Below are 19,817 nucleotides of genomic sequence, written 5' to 3'. Positions count from 1 at the left end.
CTTGGCACTTTGCCAAACTGCCCTTTTAGCTTTTATACAAAAGCAACAGGTGATCCCCGATGCCCATCCATCCTCACCGTGTGTGTGTGTGTGTGTGTGTGTGTGTGTGTGTGTGTGTGTGTGTGTGTGTGTGTGTGTGTGTGTGTGTGTGTGTGTGTGTGTGTGTGTGTGTGTGTGTGTGTGTGTGTGTGTGTGTGTGTTCCATCTCTAGAGACCGGCTGTACAATCCATCAGCGTTATGCCTCCGGCCGGTGTAGAGGTGTGCGTTTCTGTGTATGTGTTAACGAGCGTCTGTCCGCGGTCAAACAAGCCTGTGCATTCCCCCCAAAAGCCTCCGTGCGTTGGCCTCTGTGCGCGTGTCAGTCTCCATCGGACACCATCTGCCCGCGGGGCACCCTTGGTTTGCGTTAAACACAGGAACACGCGATGGCCCCGCTGGCCTCCATCAGATGATCCTTCCCCCCGTCTTGGCTGTCAGGTCTGGGCTGGCTGCATCGCTCAGCGCCTGTATCAACAACGGAGCCCCGGCCTCCATAGGGCGCTCATACAGATGCCCCGGAACATCCCCACTCCCGGGCCAAAACACTGGAGAGACACGTAGGCTAAACCGGTCGATTATAACCATAACAAAAGGGGCTTTAGCCCGGAGACGCGTAGCATTCGCACGGGAATTCCTCAGTTGAAATTAGGGGAGAAGTGGCTTCCCCCTACTTGAGAAAATGGCCGCTGTGGTAAACTGTGCTTATCGCAATGCGTGATGTATAGGTTGTACGGCGACCACACAAGAGTTGCTTCCCCACACATTCATCACATGTACACATGTGCACGGACACACACACACATACAGCACGCACACGCACACACACACACATACGCGCACACTTAAACAGATGTGCTGATGTGTAGTCAGCCGTGCCAACGAAAAGGTTGTTTCTTCGCACTTTATTCTAAGGTTTAATATAGTTGTCACGCAACCCATGCATAGCCCTACACACACTTGCACGCTCACACACTCTCACAGCTTGCCATCACCAATCGTCTCCTCTGGTTTAGCTCTCTCTCTCTCCCCCTCTCTCTCGTTTCTCTCTCTTTCTCTTTCTCTTTCTCTTTCTCTCTCTCTCTCTCTGTCCATCGAGATGTCTCTCTCGCCGTCTCTCCTCTTGAAACTCAAAAGCCCCCTGTCCAAATATTTCCTCTGAGCTTGGGTTTCAGCGAGGTGTTATGCCAAGCAGGGGTGTCCTCTGTGATCCCACGAGGTACAAACCCCGATGTTCTCCATTGTTCTGTTCTCCCTCCCGAAAAAATGACCTATTGGGAAACCCAGGTCAAAAGAAACAAACACGAAACACAAAACGCACACCTTAACGCAGTAACACTAAACCCTCTCGAACCATCGCCTCCTTTAAAAACGCTTCACTGCGCCGAAAGAAAGTTTGGAAACACCTTAATTGGAAACAAGTGAGAATAATTGCCGGCCATTATCTTGTCTCCGTCCCTCCATTTAAATTGATGACGCTCTGCTACTTAATTCCCCGAGATGTATGCGCCCAATCAGCTGTTTATTTGGTTCGGCGCTCCACCGCCATTTAGAGCCGTTCCCTCCATCCGTCCCGGTCACCGCGCCATCTGGTACTGCCAGCTTTGGTTACGGCTCGCAGCTGGCCTGTGTGTTTACGGGCGGCGTCGCGTGTGCCATGACATCAGGTGTATCCGCCGGGCAGGTATGAGCGATGCAGTGTTTGCTTTGGGTCTGTGTATGTTTTGAGCTTCACTGGCGGGATTAGTTATTAATCACCTGAACACCTTGACATGGGGGCAACCCGTGCTGGTTTGTTTTTGGGACGCACTTCTGTGTGTGTGTGTGTGTGTGTGTGTGTGTGTGTGTGTGTGTGTGTGTGTGTGTGTGTGTGTGTGTGTGTGTGTGTGTGTGTGTGTGTGTGTGTGTGTGTGTGTGTGTGTGTGTGTTTTCCAAGTTTGTGTATGTGTATTGGGGGTATCGTGTGTGTATGTAGTGGCCTCATACAATAAGGTTCTAATAACATGTAATTTTCCATTTTTCCTAAAATGTACTGTCATTTAAGACTATTCCACTGCCCCCAATGATTGATTGAGGCTTTACATTGGCCCAAAAATACTAACCGAATTGTTGTTTTAAACGCTCTAATAGTATTTCACCATCTTGCTTTAGAAGGATTATGTCTTACACTAAAATGTTTTGGCGTCTCAGTTTGCTTTTGAATGCAGTTGTAGGCTGCTTGTGTGGGTCAAATGGTTGGCTTCATTTCCCGACGTCTTCCCCATGTGGTAAGAAGATCACAACAGGATGAATAAAAGTCTCCAATCCCATTTGTCTCCGTCAAGGTTTAGTGGAGGTATCCGTTTGTCTTGTACCTATGGACTTAAATCCATTGTCACCCTAAGATTTATAGCTTTTCATCGCCCTGCATGGCTGTGTCTGTATATATCACCAAACCTGGGCCGTCCACCTTCTGGGGTCTGGTTACGCTGCAATAGGCGCGTAATGTGTGCATAAAAGGGTGCAGGATACTGGTAGTCTTAAAATATTTGGTTTCATCTTTTTAGAGACAGGTTTGACGAACATCATACATGATGTGTAGGTTTGTAGCACAGTACTGTATGAAATGATAATGACCCGAAAGAATGTATTTGGTCATTATTGTTTTGTGACCCAATCAGTGTAGTATAAAGATTTTCGGTACAGGGCTTTACTCCTAATGCCTAGCAGTGAGGAATTGTGTTTAAAAGGAACATTTTGCCTTCAGTGCACCGTGATCCCTAGCAAATCCACCTCTCCTTGCAATTTAACAAAGTTCAACTGTTAAACTAATACTAAGGTTGGGTTGATGATTGCTATTTTACTTGTCAGGTATGGTTAAAATCCTGGCTTCCCACACATTTCCATAGGCTAACCTCACCCTAAGGAACCCCACCCCCCGCCTCTTTCATCAAATGACTTTTCATGCCGTCCTGAAAATGGCTTGCAACATATTGCCTCAAATGGAAAAATAATCTCCAAAATGATTAGGCATCACTAGAATATCTAGTACATCTGACTTTACATTAACTTAACCCCTCGTGAACGTGGATACTAGGACACTTTGTGGACGCTGCAGAAATGTACCAACACATTTGACGCGAATAAATATATACACACAGGAGCATATACTTACTTCACGACCATACAGTATACATACATGTACTATAGGGCTATTATTATACGTATGCATGTTTGGAAGTTGATCCATTATCTTTTAAGACCTGTCAATTATAAACCTAATAATTCCATTAATTAAACACAAAATAAACAGTGATATAAAACGTGTTTTCCTGTGTGTCTTGTGCCCCCAGGCGACCAGGGAGACTCTAGGCTACCACTGTGGGATGCTGGGAGACGCCCTGTACAAGGAGAACGACTTCGCCCTGATCATTGACGGCACCACCCTGAAGTACGCGCTCACGCTCGGGGCGCGCCAGCACTTCCTGGACCTGGCCCTCTCCTGCAAGGCCGTCATTTGCTGCAGGTAATTAGTGTTGTCCTGTTAACTCTTTAACCAAAGGTAATTAGTGTTGTCCTGTTAACTCTTTAACCACAGTTGATTAAAGTAGTACCGTTAACTATTTAACCACAGGTAATTACTGTAATACTCTTAACTCTTTTATTAGGAACAGAAAGAATCTTGGTGTGGTGAAAGGTTCCGGGTTCGATCCCGTATCTGAATACACTAACTTTGAACGGACGGCCTGTGCTCAACGACTAAATGGTCAATGGTAATCATTGTGTTGATACAGGCGCTATTATTCAACCCAAAAACATGGCGTCGTTTAGAGTCTACCTTGTTGCGTCGGTGGCACCTGGTAACAGGAGGTAACATGGTGAAGTGTGTTCATGAGGTAGTTTACCGGAGCTGGGAAATATCAGATCAAATTGACAGTTTTATTGGTGATTCTCTACGGAGCTTCTTGGATCAACAAATTGCTTTGCGCAGCTTTTTCACCCAAAGTCACCCAAAAGGAGCGCGAGGTATTTCATGAGTGCTTGAGCCATTTCATGAGTGCTAACCTGTGCTGGTTGACTAGAACCCAGCCAGCTACACAGGATGAAGGGCCACAGTGTTGACGTACCGGGGGCGGAATAAATAGAAGGAAGTGCTTATGGGCTCGGGGGACGGTGACCAGGTATGCAGCACGGGGCCCCGGCCCCGTGCTCTCACAACAACACTCCTACAGGTGCCTGACCGGGACTCTCACCCTGACGTCCCGGCGGCTTCCTTTTAGCTTTGAAACGGTGTTGATGTCGCATGTACACGCCTTCGTCCTCCTCCACATACACACACGCGAGCACGCACACACACAGAAGGCTGGTATCGGCGAATGAGGCCCCGCTGGTCAAAGCATCAAGAGGCAAACCGCCTTTGTCTTCACCAGGAATTGGCTTACTTTAGAGAGGTTTCCCAGGTTACAACGTCATCTCTGGAGACCGGCTGGACCGTACATCACTGTGCTGCCTCCGGCATGTGGACAGAGAGGTGTATGTGTGTATTCGTTGGTCCATGTGTGTGTGTGTCCTTGTGTGTTGGTCCACATGTATGTGTATGTGTACATCCAGATGTGTGTGTGTCCGTGTGTGTATTTGTCCACGTGTGTGTGCGTGTGTGTGTGTCCTTGTGTATTTTCCCACGTGTGTGTGTGTATACGTACGTGTGTGTATGTGTGTGTGTGTCTGTTTGTCCACATGTGTGTTTGTGTGTGGCTCCACATGTGCATTTGTGTGTGTGTGTGTGTGTGTGTGTGTGTGTGTGTGTGTGTGTGTGTGTGTGTGTGTGTGTGTGTGTCCACACTTATGTGCATATGGGGGGGGACTTGCCTCAGGACTGTCAGTCAACATGACCCCCGACGCCTCGTAAAGGAGGAGTTTACTGGATGAGTCAGACCCATCATGGGTGACGGACCCTATGGGCCCTTCGAGATGGGGCCCTTCGTGACAGGGTTCGATGGGGCCCTGCGTGGCGGTGCCCAGTGGGGCCCTTCAGAGCGGGGCCCCTGCGTGACGGGGCCCGGTTACGCAAGTCAGGCAAGAGTCCGCGGGGGAGTGGGAGAGAGGCAGACGGGGGGGGGGGGAGAGCAAAACGGCTGTCGTATGCAATCATCCTCCAGAAGACCAGATAAACGGTCGTGCATGAGGCCGGAGCGAGCATTCTGCATGTGTCGTCGCCTGCTTTGCTCCGCAAGAGCTCGTCCATCTTGAGCGTTTAGCCTCAGCGGTCGGTGGTGTAATGTTTGGACAACAATTGAAGAAACGTTACAATCATCGTTTTTACTGCGTTGTGTGATTTCAAGATTGCTCCGCACTCGAACGTTGTTTCACTCCGTATTCCAGGGAGTAGTTTGTGATTTATGTGGCATGTGCAACGTTGTCAAAACAAATGATGAAATGAGCAGGATGTATTATTTATTTAAAAGACATGTGTTTTTGGACTGAACCATGAAAGCTGCTAAACGACTTCATTAGCCTTTTCTTTTGGCATGTGCAAACTGCGCTCTATAAAGCGGTTTCATAAAGTCGGTTGACCCGGCTCACTGGTTGTCTTCAAACCGCCATGCTTGTCAGGGACGTTTGAGCGAGCGCGCCGGGGTTTGTGAAACGCTGACCGCATGACTTTTGTGTTTTCCTACGGACCTCAATTACATTGCTCAATACTAGGAAAATTGGGAAAATTCCGTGCGAGGAAATACATCAAAATGCCTCCTGAAGGGATTTGCCGCGGCGTATATATTTAACGGTTTATAGAACGTCCTGCGGTCGCCCTTAGTCCTATATGTGGCTTCTCATCCCTTTATGAGATTCACACCATGCCCTGAAAAGGGGGTACTCTGGGTTTTCCGACTCCTTTTTATCTTTCCTCTGCCTGCCAATGAAAACAAAATGGCTTCCCCCCAATTTCGGAGAGTCCTAACAAGCCGTGATGAAACGTCTCTGTTTCTCCTCCAGGGTGTCTCCGCTGCAGAAGTCTGAGGTGGTGGAGCTGGTGAAGAAGCAGGTGAAGGTGATCACCCTGGCCATCGGCGACGGGGCCAACGACGTGGGCATGATCCAGACGGCGCACGTGGGCGTGGGCATCTCGGGGAACGAGGGTCTGCAGGCCGCCAACTCCTCCGACTACTCCATCGCCCAGGTGGGTCCCCCGCTTCCTGCTCCACCAGTGGCCCGGACTCTTGTCGTGACCGTTGTTGTTGATGTTGTTATGGTGGGCCCTGCCATTGTCAACCTGGTCTCATAGATGACCTACTGGAACGGGGGGGGCAATGAAGACGTCTCATTGATTAAAACGAGGAGAAAAAAAGCACATAATACGTTACAGAATCACAAAATAACGACTGGATAGATAATGTCTTTTCTAAGTGCCTCTCGGCCCAAGTATAACTCAATCAAAGCAGCTTTGCAAATTAGATTAATGCAAATGGTCAAATGTGGGTCTGAAAGCAGATTCCTCGGTATCTTGCTAGGCCATGTTGACCATACCACTAGCAGCGTCTCAAATACACCTGTGCTGTGATAAGCAACTTAACATTCACTACTACACATTCTCCCCAGTAACAGAGCCTTTCGCCAAACGCTATGTAAACCAACCCACACAACCCAGTAACCAATATACTGTACCTGAAACTCGGCGTTGACGCGCAAAACTGCATAAACAAGCAGGAATATGCTGGCAACAAAAGCTAATGGCTCTCCTGTATTCCGGTTATTCACCGCCCGCTGTTCTGTACTTCGTGTTTGCGGCAACTCTGTAGCCACAGGCCGAGATCGGGGTGGGGGGGGTGGGAGGGAGGAGGGGAGGAGTGGCAAGGCACAGTCAATTCTTTGTGTCTCAGCGTTCGGTTACTCACAGAGGGACTTGGGTTGTCTTTAAGTGCCCCTTTCCATCCACATGACATGCAGAATGCATATCTTTTGCAAAAAAAATGCGGCCTGAAGTAATCCATTTAGTCCCTGCGTCTGATTAAATTACCGCTTCAGACTGGTGTGGTTTGGCCCTTATTGGCACAGGGGTGCATTAGGAATAAGTCGCCCGCCGACTAGCATTAGCGATCCTTGGACGTAATTCCGAAGTCTTCCGAATTCCATTGCGGATTACGTTTATTGACAATATCTGCACACCGTGACATTAGATTAAGACCCCCCCCCCCCCGCTTACATTAGTTTATTTCCCAACCTGTTTTTCAGGAACGGGGGTTGTGTTCTTAAAATCAGGTTGTGTAATCCTTTTTAAAGAGGCCTGGTTAGACATAGAGTCCCCTTCTCCGCCCCCTCTCCCTGGTATCTGGTGGAGCGGAGAGGAGTGTCGGTGAGGAGGGCTCTGGGCTGAGGCGCCTCTGCTGTCCGTCTGTCATCAGGTCCACTCTGTGGTAACTGCCTGTTTGATCCGACACAGCCAGGGTCAGGCAAACAGGAGGCCCGCCACTCGGCTCAGGGATAGCGCAGGGGCTCAGATCTGCTCCGTAGACATATACAGAGAGGGAGCGTCATGATTCTGGGGTCCGTAGGAGAGGATACCCCCTTCGCCCTACTTTACGGGGAGTTACTGGTTGAATTTCGATATCAACGTTTGCGTTTTTAGCTGCTGAATCTTATCAGCAACTCTTACAAAACAGTGGTTTCGCAGAGTCTTGTTTCAGTTTAATCACGGCTATCGTCCAAAGAGATAATGCTTGAATAGAAAGTGGACTCCTCAGCCTCCACAATGTGCTTATTAAGCCATTAAACTACCGTTCTCAGTGTAGGATCCGTACCCCCCACTCACTCTCTCCCCTCTGCAACAACCCCAGACAGCGCCAGCCTGAGTAGGGTCAAACTGTGAGCAAAAACAGCTGGAATGTGTCAATGTAGTCCACCCCGAGTCTGCCCTCCTTGGCTCCCCACTGTCAAACAGCTATAAGGACTGTTTCTGTTTCCTTAAGCCAAATGTTCCTGTTAACACTGTAGGCTTCCCGGCCTTAAAATGCTGCAATGAACGCCCCCGACTTCTGCTCTCCGTTGATCTTGGCTTTGTGTCTCCTCTCCCTCCTTCCCTCCCAAACAGTTCAAATACTTGAAGAATCTGCTGCTGGTGCACGGGGCCTGGAATTACAACCGCGTTGCCAAGTGTATCCTGTACTGCTTCTATAAGAACATTGTCCTCTACATCATCGAGGTAGGTCTCAGGCTTTTCATTTAGTCCTGATGCTGCAGCAACAGACTCTCACATATCGCCATGTCCTCAGCATTATTATTATCCCTGCTTTCTGTTTTTCTGGTCACTGACCGTGACCACTTTGTGTGTCTATCCCTTAAAAAACACTAAATGAATGGTGAGCACTCACACACACCCACTATGTGTTGGAATGTATCCAATCTAACTGGAAATCTGTTGCTGTGTGAGTATGTGTGAAAGCGATTCAAGCCTTTAAGTGTAAAGACACAGGAATTGGAACACTTTCATAGTGCATTATGCTGGCACTGCAGCCATAAAAGATTGCCAAACTGATGAAAGCGATTCCTATTCTACTCGTTTGACTTGTGGAGAAGTGTAAACGGGCGGTGGCTGGTACAAGAACCCTCTCTAGTCTGTGCCAGGATGGATTGTGGGAAATGCTTCTCCCACTGCTGGCCTGGGGTTTCGGCCTGTGACGTGTGTGTGAAGCCACTTGACAGAAAGCAGAACCAGCGCTGATAGCAGGTTCAAAGGTATAGGCAAGAGTCCCTAGACATGTTAAGGGCTTTATCTTAATCTCCATCGTGATGGGTGCTGTGCTGTTTTGATCTACGAGCTATGCACTTGTCTGCAGAGAGTCTTGAATCAGCGCTGGAAACATACCTTCCTCGTAGCAGGGAGACGGCTTATGCGTTTTCCATCATACTTCTTATCACAAATAGTTTTGTGAATCGTGACGGATCGAGTTCCATTTATGCAGCGTCTATCTATGCAGACTCCAATGTTTGCGTATAATTCCTACTGTATTGATTCAAATTGAATATTTGCATCGAATGCATGTTGTTCAAACTTCAATTCCCTGTTGTGCAAAGTGACTCAAAGCTCTGCCTTTCAACAGTTGAATCAAAGCGGCGCCCCTTTCAGTTCTCATGATGCCCTCCAACAGGTGGAAATGTTCTCGTGTACGATCCCCGATCCCCACGCTCAGATTTCTGCCCTGTAATGTAGACGGTGGAATGTACTCCCTGGGGGGCGGGCAATTTCATAAGCTGCCTCTATTCTCCCAGGAAAACGACATCTTAACAACCCTAATACCCTTACAGAACACCCCTGATACATTGACAACACTTATTTCATAAAACGGTCGCTACATTGTTGTTGTCGTGGTTTTAAATTCCATCGGCTTAGACGTGGTGTACCTCCCGCCTGGGGGCTCCCGTGTTGAGGCAGGACCCTGGAAGCAATGGCACTGCTCTGGAGTGAGACATCAGCAGAGGCTAGCAGGTCGTCTTCAGGAGCTGGAGCACGCTCCAGAGGCCAGCCGTTCCGGGGCGCCTGAAGAGGCCAGCCGTTCCGGGGCGCCTGAAGAGGCCAGCCGTTCCGGGGCGCCTGAAGAGGCCAGCCGGCCGGGGCCCCTGAAGAGGCCAGCCGGCCGGGGCCCCTGAAGAGGCCAGCGGGCCGGGGCCCCTGAAGAGGCCAGCCGGCCGGGGCCCCTGAAGAGGCCAGCCGGCGAGGGCCCCTGGAGACGAGCGGTGACCCTGTTAGGAGAATGTCACTCTTCATCAGACCAGACTCCCATGTGTCTTTGATGAGACCGAGAGAGGGGCTTCTGAGCGGCTACTGTTGCTGCCGCATACCCCGCTCGTAGAAATATGAACCCCTTTTAAAATTATTTTTATTTTTTCATGCTACTTGACCTCTGAACCTGCGGGCCATCTCCATAACAGTTTACGGAGCGTAGAGAATCTGGGGATACTCTGAAGGAGGACATTAGATCCCGACGGGTCTCGGTTGAGTTACACAACCAGGCTTTTCTGTTGTTGTTGTTGGGCAGGCTGGGGAAAACAGCGTGTCAACAAAACCTTCTGTCAGACTATTATATTATTGATCATGTTGGATATATAGAATTACTTTGTTGACATTTTGTAAACAAAGAAAAATGCTGATAACAGTTTATATGAATATCGATGTTTAGTTTCTTCCTTCATTGATTTACTTTTATTTGTATATAATCCACAGAAGCAAAGCGAATAGATTTCAGTTAAGCTGCCCACTTTGTCTCATAACCGGACGAAGAGCAGGATTACCCCTCGGAGGGCTGATGCAGTGCAATTCAATACGTTTATCAGAAGGCTTAGCATGGTACACGCTTTGTGTGCAGAGTTTCCAATATCAAATTAAAACCCTGCACCTTTCCTCTTTTTCACTTATTTGCAATTCACTCTGCTGGTAGATTTTTCACAAAAAAACACAAATCAGTATAATGCTTCGGAAACTGTACATTGTCTTTTTTTCATTGTGGGGCTCAGCAGGGCCCCATATTCAGTCCAGTAAAACTTTAAATGAAGTTCTGCATTTAGTTTGGTGCGTCTTGGGCTTTTTTGTCCGTAAGACGAGCCTATTCCCAGCACACCTTTTGTTAGTCTCTGAAAGCCCGGTCCACCTCCTCCTCCTCCTTCTCCTTCCCAGCCACCTCCTTGCCCGTGCAATTCTGCTTCAGGGGATTCCAGTAAATAATAGGGGATTTATTCCCCTTTCGCTGCTTCGATATATCAAACGCCCCCATTTTGTAAGGCATTGACAACCGACACAGGAGCAACCCCAGGGTATCGGTAAAAGCTACATTTGTTACACTAATAGGTTTACTTTTGTACGCACATGTTTTCCGTGTTGACTCCCAGAGTACTTGGCAAAACAAAGAATCATGGAATTTTTCCAGGATTTTTTTTTCTCCTATTTTATTTTTCCCTTGGCGAGCGCTCTTGTCTGTTTCAGAGGGTGATACAATCTAAATTCCATGACTGGTTTATTCTATACTTAATCCCTCTCTACCTCTCCCTCCTTAAAGTTATTTTATAGAGACAAATGGAGAAGGGGGGGGGTGAAGGATTCTGTAGCCATTGTGATGAATTTGTATGCAGTGCAAGTCTGGCCCAGGCTCTCATCATTGCAGCTGGCTTGTAATTGGTGTTTTGCTGGGACTTTCGATTCGAGGGTTAATTGTCAGGAAGTGGAGCTGTCACTCTACCGGATGATTGACTGACAGGCGGTGCCATTAAAGTTGTGTTATTGTTCGGAGGGTCGCATATGAATGGAGTTTGAGTTGTTTGCTAAGACGTGTTACAGAGGGAAAACTTTTGAGACACAGTCTGAACAAATGTAAACATCCTTGAATGGGGTAATGACTTATCTATCTTGTTAACACCGCAAGTCACATCGATGCAACTATTCCAACACAAGCTGACAAAACCCAGTGTTTCATCGTCCATTCATAACCGCCGTTCTTGTGGTTCTCGTTCAAACAGTGTGTGTTTCTTGGAACCCCAAACGAAACGGGCCATCAGCCTCAAAATAATTTTGCAAGAGACCTTCAAAAAATAAGTTGCCTTGGCAACGTGATTCCTATGACCGACAGCGCTGGCCTGGCTCATGTTTGATTGACACATTGTCCGGCTGGCCGCTAAGGGATCCGATAGACAAGTGGCATTTATGAGGTAATTACATGAAAGCTCATTGAGTCCGGGGGCCCAGTGTGGTCGCTGAAGGGCGGCCATTGAGGAGCCGCGCATGCTGACTGCTAGTGTGCCGTCCAAGGGGAGAAAAACAAAACCCCACAAAGGCCGCTGACTCGCATTGTAGCGCGACTTAGTGCTTTTCACCTTCACACATTTCCAGCATATTTATGGAGCTTCTTTCGCATTCTTTCGCATTCCCAGCGGCCTTTTGTCCGTGACTTTCATGATCCATTCCCGAAAGGCCACAGTGCTACGCCATAAGAGATAAAAGACCTTAAGAGTATCAAGGGCTCCTGGTCCCCCCCTCCCCTTCCTCCAAGAGCTGTGGCGTAGCCTCAGGAATCATTGATTTTTGATTTGCTGATGAATATGCAGAGGGAGCTCGTCTTATCGGCTTTAGCCCCCCCAACCCCCTCAGCCCCACACAGCCAGCCCCCCCCGGCCCCCTTTTCTCTGGGCTGCGCCACATCTCTCCACTCTGGTTTTCAGAATGTGCAGTGGGGGAGAGAGGCCGGCCACACCCCTCCACTGAGCGGCGCTCAATGAGGAGAAGAAAGGGGGAAGAAAGGCCCTGCCTGGTCCTTCCCCTAATGAGCGAATCAATGCATCTGGTCCCACAAGAGACGAGCGAGAGGCAGAAAGGGAGAGGGACCCAAAGGGACCCTGGCCAAGACACTCACCAGTGCAGGAGCAGTTACGGCCGCGCTGTGAATGGCCCGTCTTCTTTGACTTGGCACAACAATATATTTGCCCAGAACTCCTCATTGAGCGGCCCGGTAATTCATTCAGCACTTTGACCCGGCCGCCAAACCCCTCGTTTGGCCTATGTTCAACCTGGCGCACGACACTGGCCTTCGTCTTGCTCGTTGCCCCCCCCCCCCCACAAAACACCTAGCAACCACCTCTCGAATGTGGCCCTCAACACGGCAGCCTCCATCTTCCCCGCCCTCTGGTCCTCGTCGCAATCCCTTCTGGGTAATAATCTGACAGACTGAGGGTTTGTTTGTATGTGACGCTTGTCTTGAGGCATCCAGAGGCCGTCCACGCCCCCCCACCCCCCCGTGTCCGTCCCCCCATCATAATGGTAGAGTGCCCCCTTATGGAGGATGGGCGGGAACTGGAATGAGTGGGCGTCGTCACGGGGGGGTAGCTGGGACACAGAGGCTAGCAGGCCTCGTCTATGCACCCCCTGTTCGCCTCTGTTAAGCGGAATAAGTTGAGGTTTGGGGGGAGGGCGGACATCTATTTACGGGTAACACTTTCACACGATTCAAGGATTGATTGGGATGGGCCAGTGGCGGGTATTGACTGGTCATTTAAAGCGCCGCGGCACCGGGTTCGACACTGTTCCGGGCTTTTGTCCAAAACGGCAAATTTGTCGAAGGTCATGCCTTCGTGATGACAGCGAAGGCTGCTCAATGAATTGTAATGCCATGACGACCGGTGTCACATCTTTCTTTCCCGGTGTGAGTAAGGCAATGTCTGAACGTGCAAACAGTGTTTAAATCGGTCATGTGTTCTCCACAGGATTGATTATTGTTTCACCGGTATAACTCAAATCAAAGGCACATTCCCTTGACTTGCCTGACGTTAACATTGCGGACACGGTCGGCTTTCCGTTTCATCCATAGAAAGAAGCGATGGTGTGCTTTGTTAAGATAAGCATGGATAATCAAGACGTGAACTGATAGAGCCCATCTCTGCCCAACATGTGGTTTGTGTTACCGTTCTCCACTCTCTCGTTCCCGGGGCAGTATAACTGTTCTCATTCATCCACCCCTGGTCCCCAAACCCTGATTTCGGGCCCCATAACTAACCTGGCCTGTCACCCCCATGTCTCGAGGTGGATCACATAGAGGAACCGCCTGGCCTGATGTATGTCCCCAACGTAATCCCGCTATGAATCCAGCAGACGATTTACACTGTGGTATTAATATCTCAAAGGTCTTGGCTCTCCCTGCTCCCGGGGTGAATAGCGTTTCTGATTCCCTCTCACCAACCCCTCCCTCCCTCCCTCCCTTTATCGCTGCCAAGTTGGAGAAAAAAAAAGAGGAGCCAGTTTCTCGCTCAGACTAATGATGTGTTGGGCATAGGTCACAACTTCAAACGGCGCAGGATTAGACGAGGGATTCTTAACATTGATTGGAGACGTGTTTTTGGTTGTTTATGTAATTATTTTGTTGAATGGGGTCAGGGTTGATGCAGGAAGAAGCGTATACTTGTAGACTGGGAATATTCTCCATTCTTTCTGAATGTACGTTTCCTGTGCGAGTCTCCTGTTTGGAACGGTTTTGCGTTTCAGTGGCCATAAGACAAACGCTACGGGCTGTTTCCTGATTTTCTTATCAGTTGGTCTCTTGATATTAACGTGTTAAATAGGGCCTTAAATAGCCCTACTACTGATTCGTCCTTCATGACACACTCGCAGACTCAGAGTTTAAAAGGAGGTTTGCATTTTACGAAATGCAAAACAAGTCATGGAACGTAGAACTGTCTTTCGAGGTCTATAAGTCCCTCAACAAATGAATATTTTAGTTATAGTTTTACTGTTAAATGTAGTAAATTGTACAGCACATTTGTATATACATATACCAGATATGTCTACAGGCAATGGTGTGCCAATACTTTTCACTCCTTAGTTGTACTCCTCACACATTGTTCCCATACTTTTGTGATTCTCTTTTTCCCCTTGTCTTTAGATCTGGTTTGCGTTCGTCAACGGTTTCTCGGGACAGATCCTCTTCGAGCGCTGGTGCATCGGCCTGTACAATGTGGTGAGTGTTCCTGTGATTAACTCTTGTCCCTCCATTAACGTTAAAGAGCCCTCTTCGTCCCCCACGCCCGCCCCCCCAAACTCTCCCGGGCACGGACCCCGTGTGTGCCGCTACATCCCCGAACTTGGCTGCCTTTTACGGCGTGATCATGTCATCGCCATCCTGGAAGCCATCAAATATATTAACGACCCCTTGTCAGCTCCCGATTCCCTCGGCTGGCCCAGCTATGCGTTGAATTTGAAAGAACAACAGCTCTGCTCGTCCGAGTGAGCCCGCTGGGCCACGGCGGCCATTTGTGAATGAGGGAAAAGGAGGATAGGTCGGAGGAAGCTGGCAAAACGACTGGCTTGTAGTATCTGGGAGTCTCTCAAGGCACCGTAACGGGCCCCTTTCTTAAATGAACTCATATTTCACCATCTGTAATATGCATTCAATAGAGGACAAAAATCTGCATCTGCCTTTTTTTTTCTTGCCCAATACCACACTGTTTAGCTCACCGGGTGTTGAAATGTAACTTTAAACTGTCTATTAAACACACGGCATTCAATAAACACACACTGAATGAGAAAAGTGCGAGGAGACAAGTGCCCACACACGAGTTGACTCGCGGCTCGGCAAATGGCATTGATTAATGGCAACTGGCCACAGACTTTGCAGGAAGCGGCCGGAATTTACACAGCTTTAGCTCTTACGCTAACTCCTTCATAAACCACCATCTTAAAACATCAACACTCTGTGCGGGGATGGAGGTGAAGGGGTCAGGGCGGTGGGGGGGTGCGGTGGCATGCCATGCTCTTTACTTCATCTGAACAGTAGAGGAATTCCACTGGCTCAGTGGGAGTCTGTCGGGGGCAGTGAGCTGGACACATACACACACACACGCGCGCACACGCACACACACTCTAACTTACACGCACACACACACTCTAACTTACACACACACACTCTAACACCAACACACACACACACACACTCTCTAACACACACACACACACGCACACACTCTAACACAAACACACACTAACACGCACACACTCTAACTTACACACACACACACGCACACACACACACGCTAACACACACACGCTAACACACACACACACACACACACACACACACACACACACACACACACACACACACACACACACACACACACACACACACACTCCTCAATAGAGATCCTCCCGGGCCCTGAATGAGAAAGGAGCCCAGTGAAGCATGCCCCGTGGCCCCGACAGTCTGCAGACTGCTGGGGGGCCACGGAGGGCGCCCCAGACCCAGATGGACCGAGGGGGAACCAACACCCACTGACCCACCCATACCCCATCTCCCTCCCACCCCCCCCACCCAGCCACAGGAACACAATAACATCCCTTCTCTGTCACCACCTGCCAGGCAGGACAACATTACAGCAGGGCTTACAAATGACACAGGGCTTAAATACCTGCTCTCTAGTGGGGAGCGGCGCAGATGTTGGTGACTGCCCGGCCCTTTGCATATGAACAGCCTGAGAGGCCTGGCCAATAGTGGAAAACATAGATAAAGTGTTGGCGTGTGTCGTCAACACAATACAGCGGAGAATCGGGGAGGGAATTCGTTTTAACGCTAACATCTTTCAAGTTGTTAGGGTATAAGGCGCAAAATGCCTGTTAAAAAGTCAGTTGTACCTAGTATATTGTCTTTACTCTGTTATCTGAAATGTTTTAGCTTTTTGAAATGTTTAAATGTATGACATTTTTGTTTACTTTATTTTTCAATTGTTTTGAATTGCGTCTCAAACATTTCAATTGAAACCCAAACATGTGCTAAATGTGTGTGTCACCTCTCAACGTTTTATTCAGATCTTCACGGCTCTACCTCCTCTCACTCTGGGCATATTTGAGCGTTCCTGCAGGAAAGAGAACATGCTGAAGTACCCAGAACTCTACAAAACCTCACAGAATGCAATGGGGTTCAACACCAAGGTAAATCCTTTCTCGATGTTGAAATTGTCAGTTTTATTGTTTTTTTGTCGTCTTTTTGTGCCTGTGATTATCTTTCTAAACTGTTTTCATTATACTTCTAGCATCTTCTTTCGTGGTTTATCATATTTATTTTGAAAGTGACCAATTTTCTAGTTAGATTCGTTTTTTCATATTGGCTTAATGATTGCTATATTTTACTCAGGACTGCACTGGACATTTAAACGTTAATATGGATTGTCTGGTCTGCTTGGTGAGTCTCCACTGAACCTCATGTCCATGGTGACAGAGACGAATCCCAGTCCCATTGACCACATCAGTGTCAAGCAGTTATCTGACCAGCCTCAATTGATGTTGTCCATGCCTGGGTTTAGTCATATAATAATGTTTGAAACTGATTTAAATGGGTGAACTTGTTGGTTAACTTCTAACCAGTTTAGTGTTTTTAGCAGTTTGTTTTGAGTCTGTCTGGCGGTCGAACCTTTGACCAAATTAAGTCTCGCCCCCTCTCCTTTCAACCCTTGAGTCAGTCTAATAACTCTTAAAACGTCTGTCACTGCATACCGAAATAATGTTCATTGGTCCAAACCCCCAAGCAAAAGCACACAAAACATCCCCAAAAGCACAATACTCCCCAACTACTTGTCATAATATAACCGAACAATGAAAACAACGCAAAAATGTTCACTGCTAAAACCACTCGCGCATTAAGCTTCCCATAGAGAGAGAGTGTGTGTGTGTGTGTGTGTGTGTGTGTGTGTGTGTGTGTGTGTGTGTGTGTGTGTGTGTGTGTGTGTGTGTGTGTGTGTGTGTGTGTGTGTGTGTGTGCGTGCATAGGCATGCGTCTGTGTGTGTGTGTGTGTGAACGTATGCATGTACGTGTGTGGTGTGCGCATGCATGCGTGTGTGTGTGTGTGTGTGTGTGTGCGCTGGCTATCCTGTCCCACCGTCTGAACCCATCCGTCAATGTTGCGGCGTCCCTCCGGCGGTTCTCAGGCAGGGGGTCCTGATAGCCTTGGGCCCCCGGGCTCTGGTCGGGTCTGGTCCCCCAGCGCCGCTCCATTACCAGCCGCCACCTCCGCCCTCCTGCTGATAATAAAGACGTCTTCCCCTTTCTCCACGCCGTCTGAAGGCCCCCTCACAGGCGTGGTGACCTGCTTAGTGGGGCACGGAGGCGGATTAAAGGCCCATTGGCCCTGGGGGTCAGCGGGGGCCACGGGAGGGGTGCACCAGGGGTCGCCTGTGGCGGGAGATGAGTTGTTGTGTTTTGTCCGGAGAGGGGGAATGGCGGTGGGAGAGAGTGTGTGCTGTCATGGTGTGATGGCATTCGTTGCGGGAAATTACGCAATTAGTTTAAGCAGGCGCTGGCCGTGTTCTGGGAGAAAGACTTTCCCCCATGTGGAACTGACACGGCCGGCCGGAGACTCGGCCTGGCTGCTGCCTGCCGCCTGGGGAGTGTGTTCATTCAGTCGGTGTTCAGGCCGGGCTCCCGCGACACAAGACAGGGACGGGACATGTGTAAGCAGCTTGGTCGCTCTCTGCATCCGAATGACATGTAGGCCGATGTCTGTTTTTTTTTATACTTGTTTATGTTTAGGCTTGCATAAGGGCTTGTCTGTCATGGCGTTAATATACTCCTCAGGGATTAGCAGGGGGACATTGGTCCAGCTGAGCAATTGTAGGAGAGCTACTTCATGGTATTACTCAAAGTCACAGGACAGTTCTTGTTTTGCGATTCACCGTAGAGGCAGAAAGGAGCATACATTCAATTTGATTCATGCACGTGTAACACCAGAAAATCAGTTTTCATTGAATTAAGGACACCGCGCTTGTTACGATATTGGTTTTCCTGATATGAATCTGCATTGCACACTCAAATAAGGTTTTGATTCTGTGGGGAAAAAAGATAGGAAGGAATCTGCTTACAAAGGCTTAATATCTTAAGTATGGATGTATTTTCCTTCCCCAATCATTGATTACAAATACTGCTAAAATGGTTGGAAAAATGATGGGGAAAATGATGGGGGAAAATGATGTTTGGTTCGTTCAGTAGTTACATGCAATGAGCTGCCATTTGGTTTGGACCTCACATCCCCGAGAAGAGCCACGGCTTGACAAGGCCTGGTGGGCAGGTTGTTATTGCTGGCTTCTCCTGCTCCTTTCCCCGCTGATATTTTCCCTCGCAGCTGGCCCGAGGTGAGGCGAGAAAGTCCAACAGGAATTTGGCCCCTGAAAGCTTTTTCTCTTTTCATTCCCTTTTCTGTTCAATGACCAGCTCTTGTGTAGACAACATATACTGTCTTTGTGAATGGGATCTGTTCGTGTTGAGGTGAGAGGAAGGGGGTGACGTTGAGGGTGTTAAGAGTTAAAGGTGTGGCCTTCTTCGGCCCCGCCCCCCACCCCCACACCCCCAGCTAGTTCACTTTTAATTACAAGTTCCTCACACAACATGTTCCAAGTCAACGCGGTGCCCCGCCGTCCCCTCACTTCGTGTGGCCCCTCGTAATTTCCCGCTTCCCCTAAACACTGGAGGACCATGTACTGTCTCTCTCTCTCTGTTTCACATTATTTACATCACATTACATTTATTTAGCCGATACTTTTGTCCAAAGCAACTGACAATAAGTGCATTCACCCGTACAGACGCAACCCCGAAATGTGATTTGAATCATGTGAGTTCATAACATTGATCAAATAAGCAAACTGCTTCAAGACATTCATTATAAATTATTTTCCTGGGCCACGATGCTGCCTGAACAGATTCGCTTTCAGTCGATGACAGAAGATGTGTAGTGTCAGCCTTCCTATGTCTGTGGGGAGCTCTTTCCACCAGTGTACAGCCAGAACAGCAAACAAACAAGATTTCCTTGTGCGAACACTGGGGCCCCCTCAGTACCAAGCCGCTTGACGGTCATGGTGGACTGGCTGGGGGGTATTGGTGGACCGTGTCCTAGATGTAGGAAGGGCCCGGAGACTTGGGTCTTGAATCAAACCCAAGCAGCCACTGGTAGACGGTGCAGGGTGCGGAGGCGGGATGATGCGGTGTGGGGGAACTCGGGTCGGCTGAAGACCAGCCGGGCTGCTGCATTCTGGGTAAGCGTCGGAAGACGAAAAGCACATGCAGGCGGCCCGGCCTGAAGGGAGTTTTGCTCTAGTCTAGACGAGAGAGGACAAGAGCCGGGACAAAAGCTGCCTTGCCAAATGTGCGCCAGCACCGGGAGAGAGTAATGAAGAGGAAGTTGGAGGAAGTTGGGATATTGGACAGGTGGTGTCAGGAGGCGGCAGGACGGGGCTATTCAGGAGCACATGTCATTAATCTCTATTACAAAGTAGTTAACAAGACAGTTTTTC

At 48.8% G+C, this 19,817-nt stretch overlaps 1 protein-coding gene across 2 annotated transcripts in view; it reads left to right on the top strand.

Annotated features, from left to right (window-relative positions):
• The window catches only part of atp8a1 (ATPase phospholipid transporting 8A1), an 89,840-nt gene that overhangs the window by 62,755 nt on the left and 7,268 nt on the right, over positions 1-19,817 (top strand). For both annotated transcript variants that reach the window (XM_060062738.1, XM_060062739.1), the window contains 5 exons: positions 3,370-3,542; positions 6,011-6,194; positions 8,103-8,213; positions 14,428-14,502; positions 16,347-16,469. In XM_060062738.1, the coding sequence (XP_059918721.1) occupies positions 3,370-3,542; positions 6,011-6,194; positions 8,103-8,213; positions 14,428-14,502; positions 16,347-16,469 (666 nt within the window). The remainder of the gene's footprint in view (positions 1-3,369; positions 3,543-6,010; positions 6,195-8,102; positions 8,214-14,427; positions 14,503-16,346; positions 16,470-19,817) is intronic.

Source organism: Gadus macrocephalus, chromosome 10 (assembly GCF_031168955.1).
Source record: "Gadus macrocephalus chromosome 10, ASM3116895v1".
Taxonomy (NCBI): Eukaryota; Metazoa; Chordata; class Actinopteri; order Gadiformes; family Gadidae; genus Gadus; species Gadus macrocephalus.
Note: the sequence above shows the minus strand (reverse complement) of the source record. Positions and strands in the feature narration are given on the sequence as shown.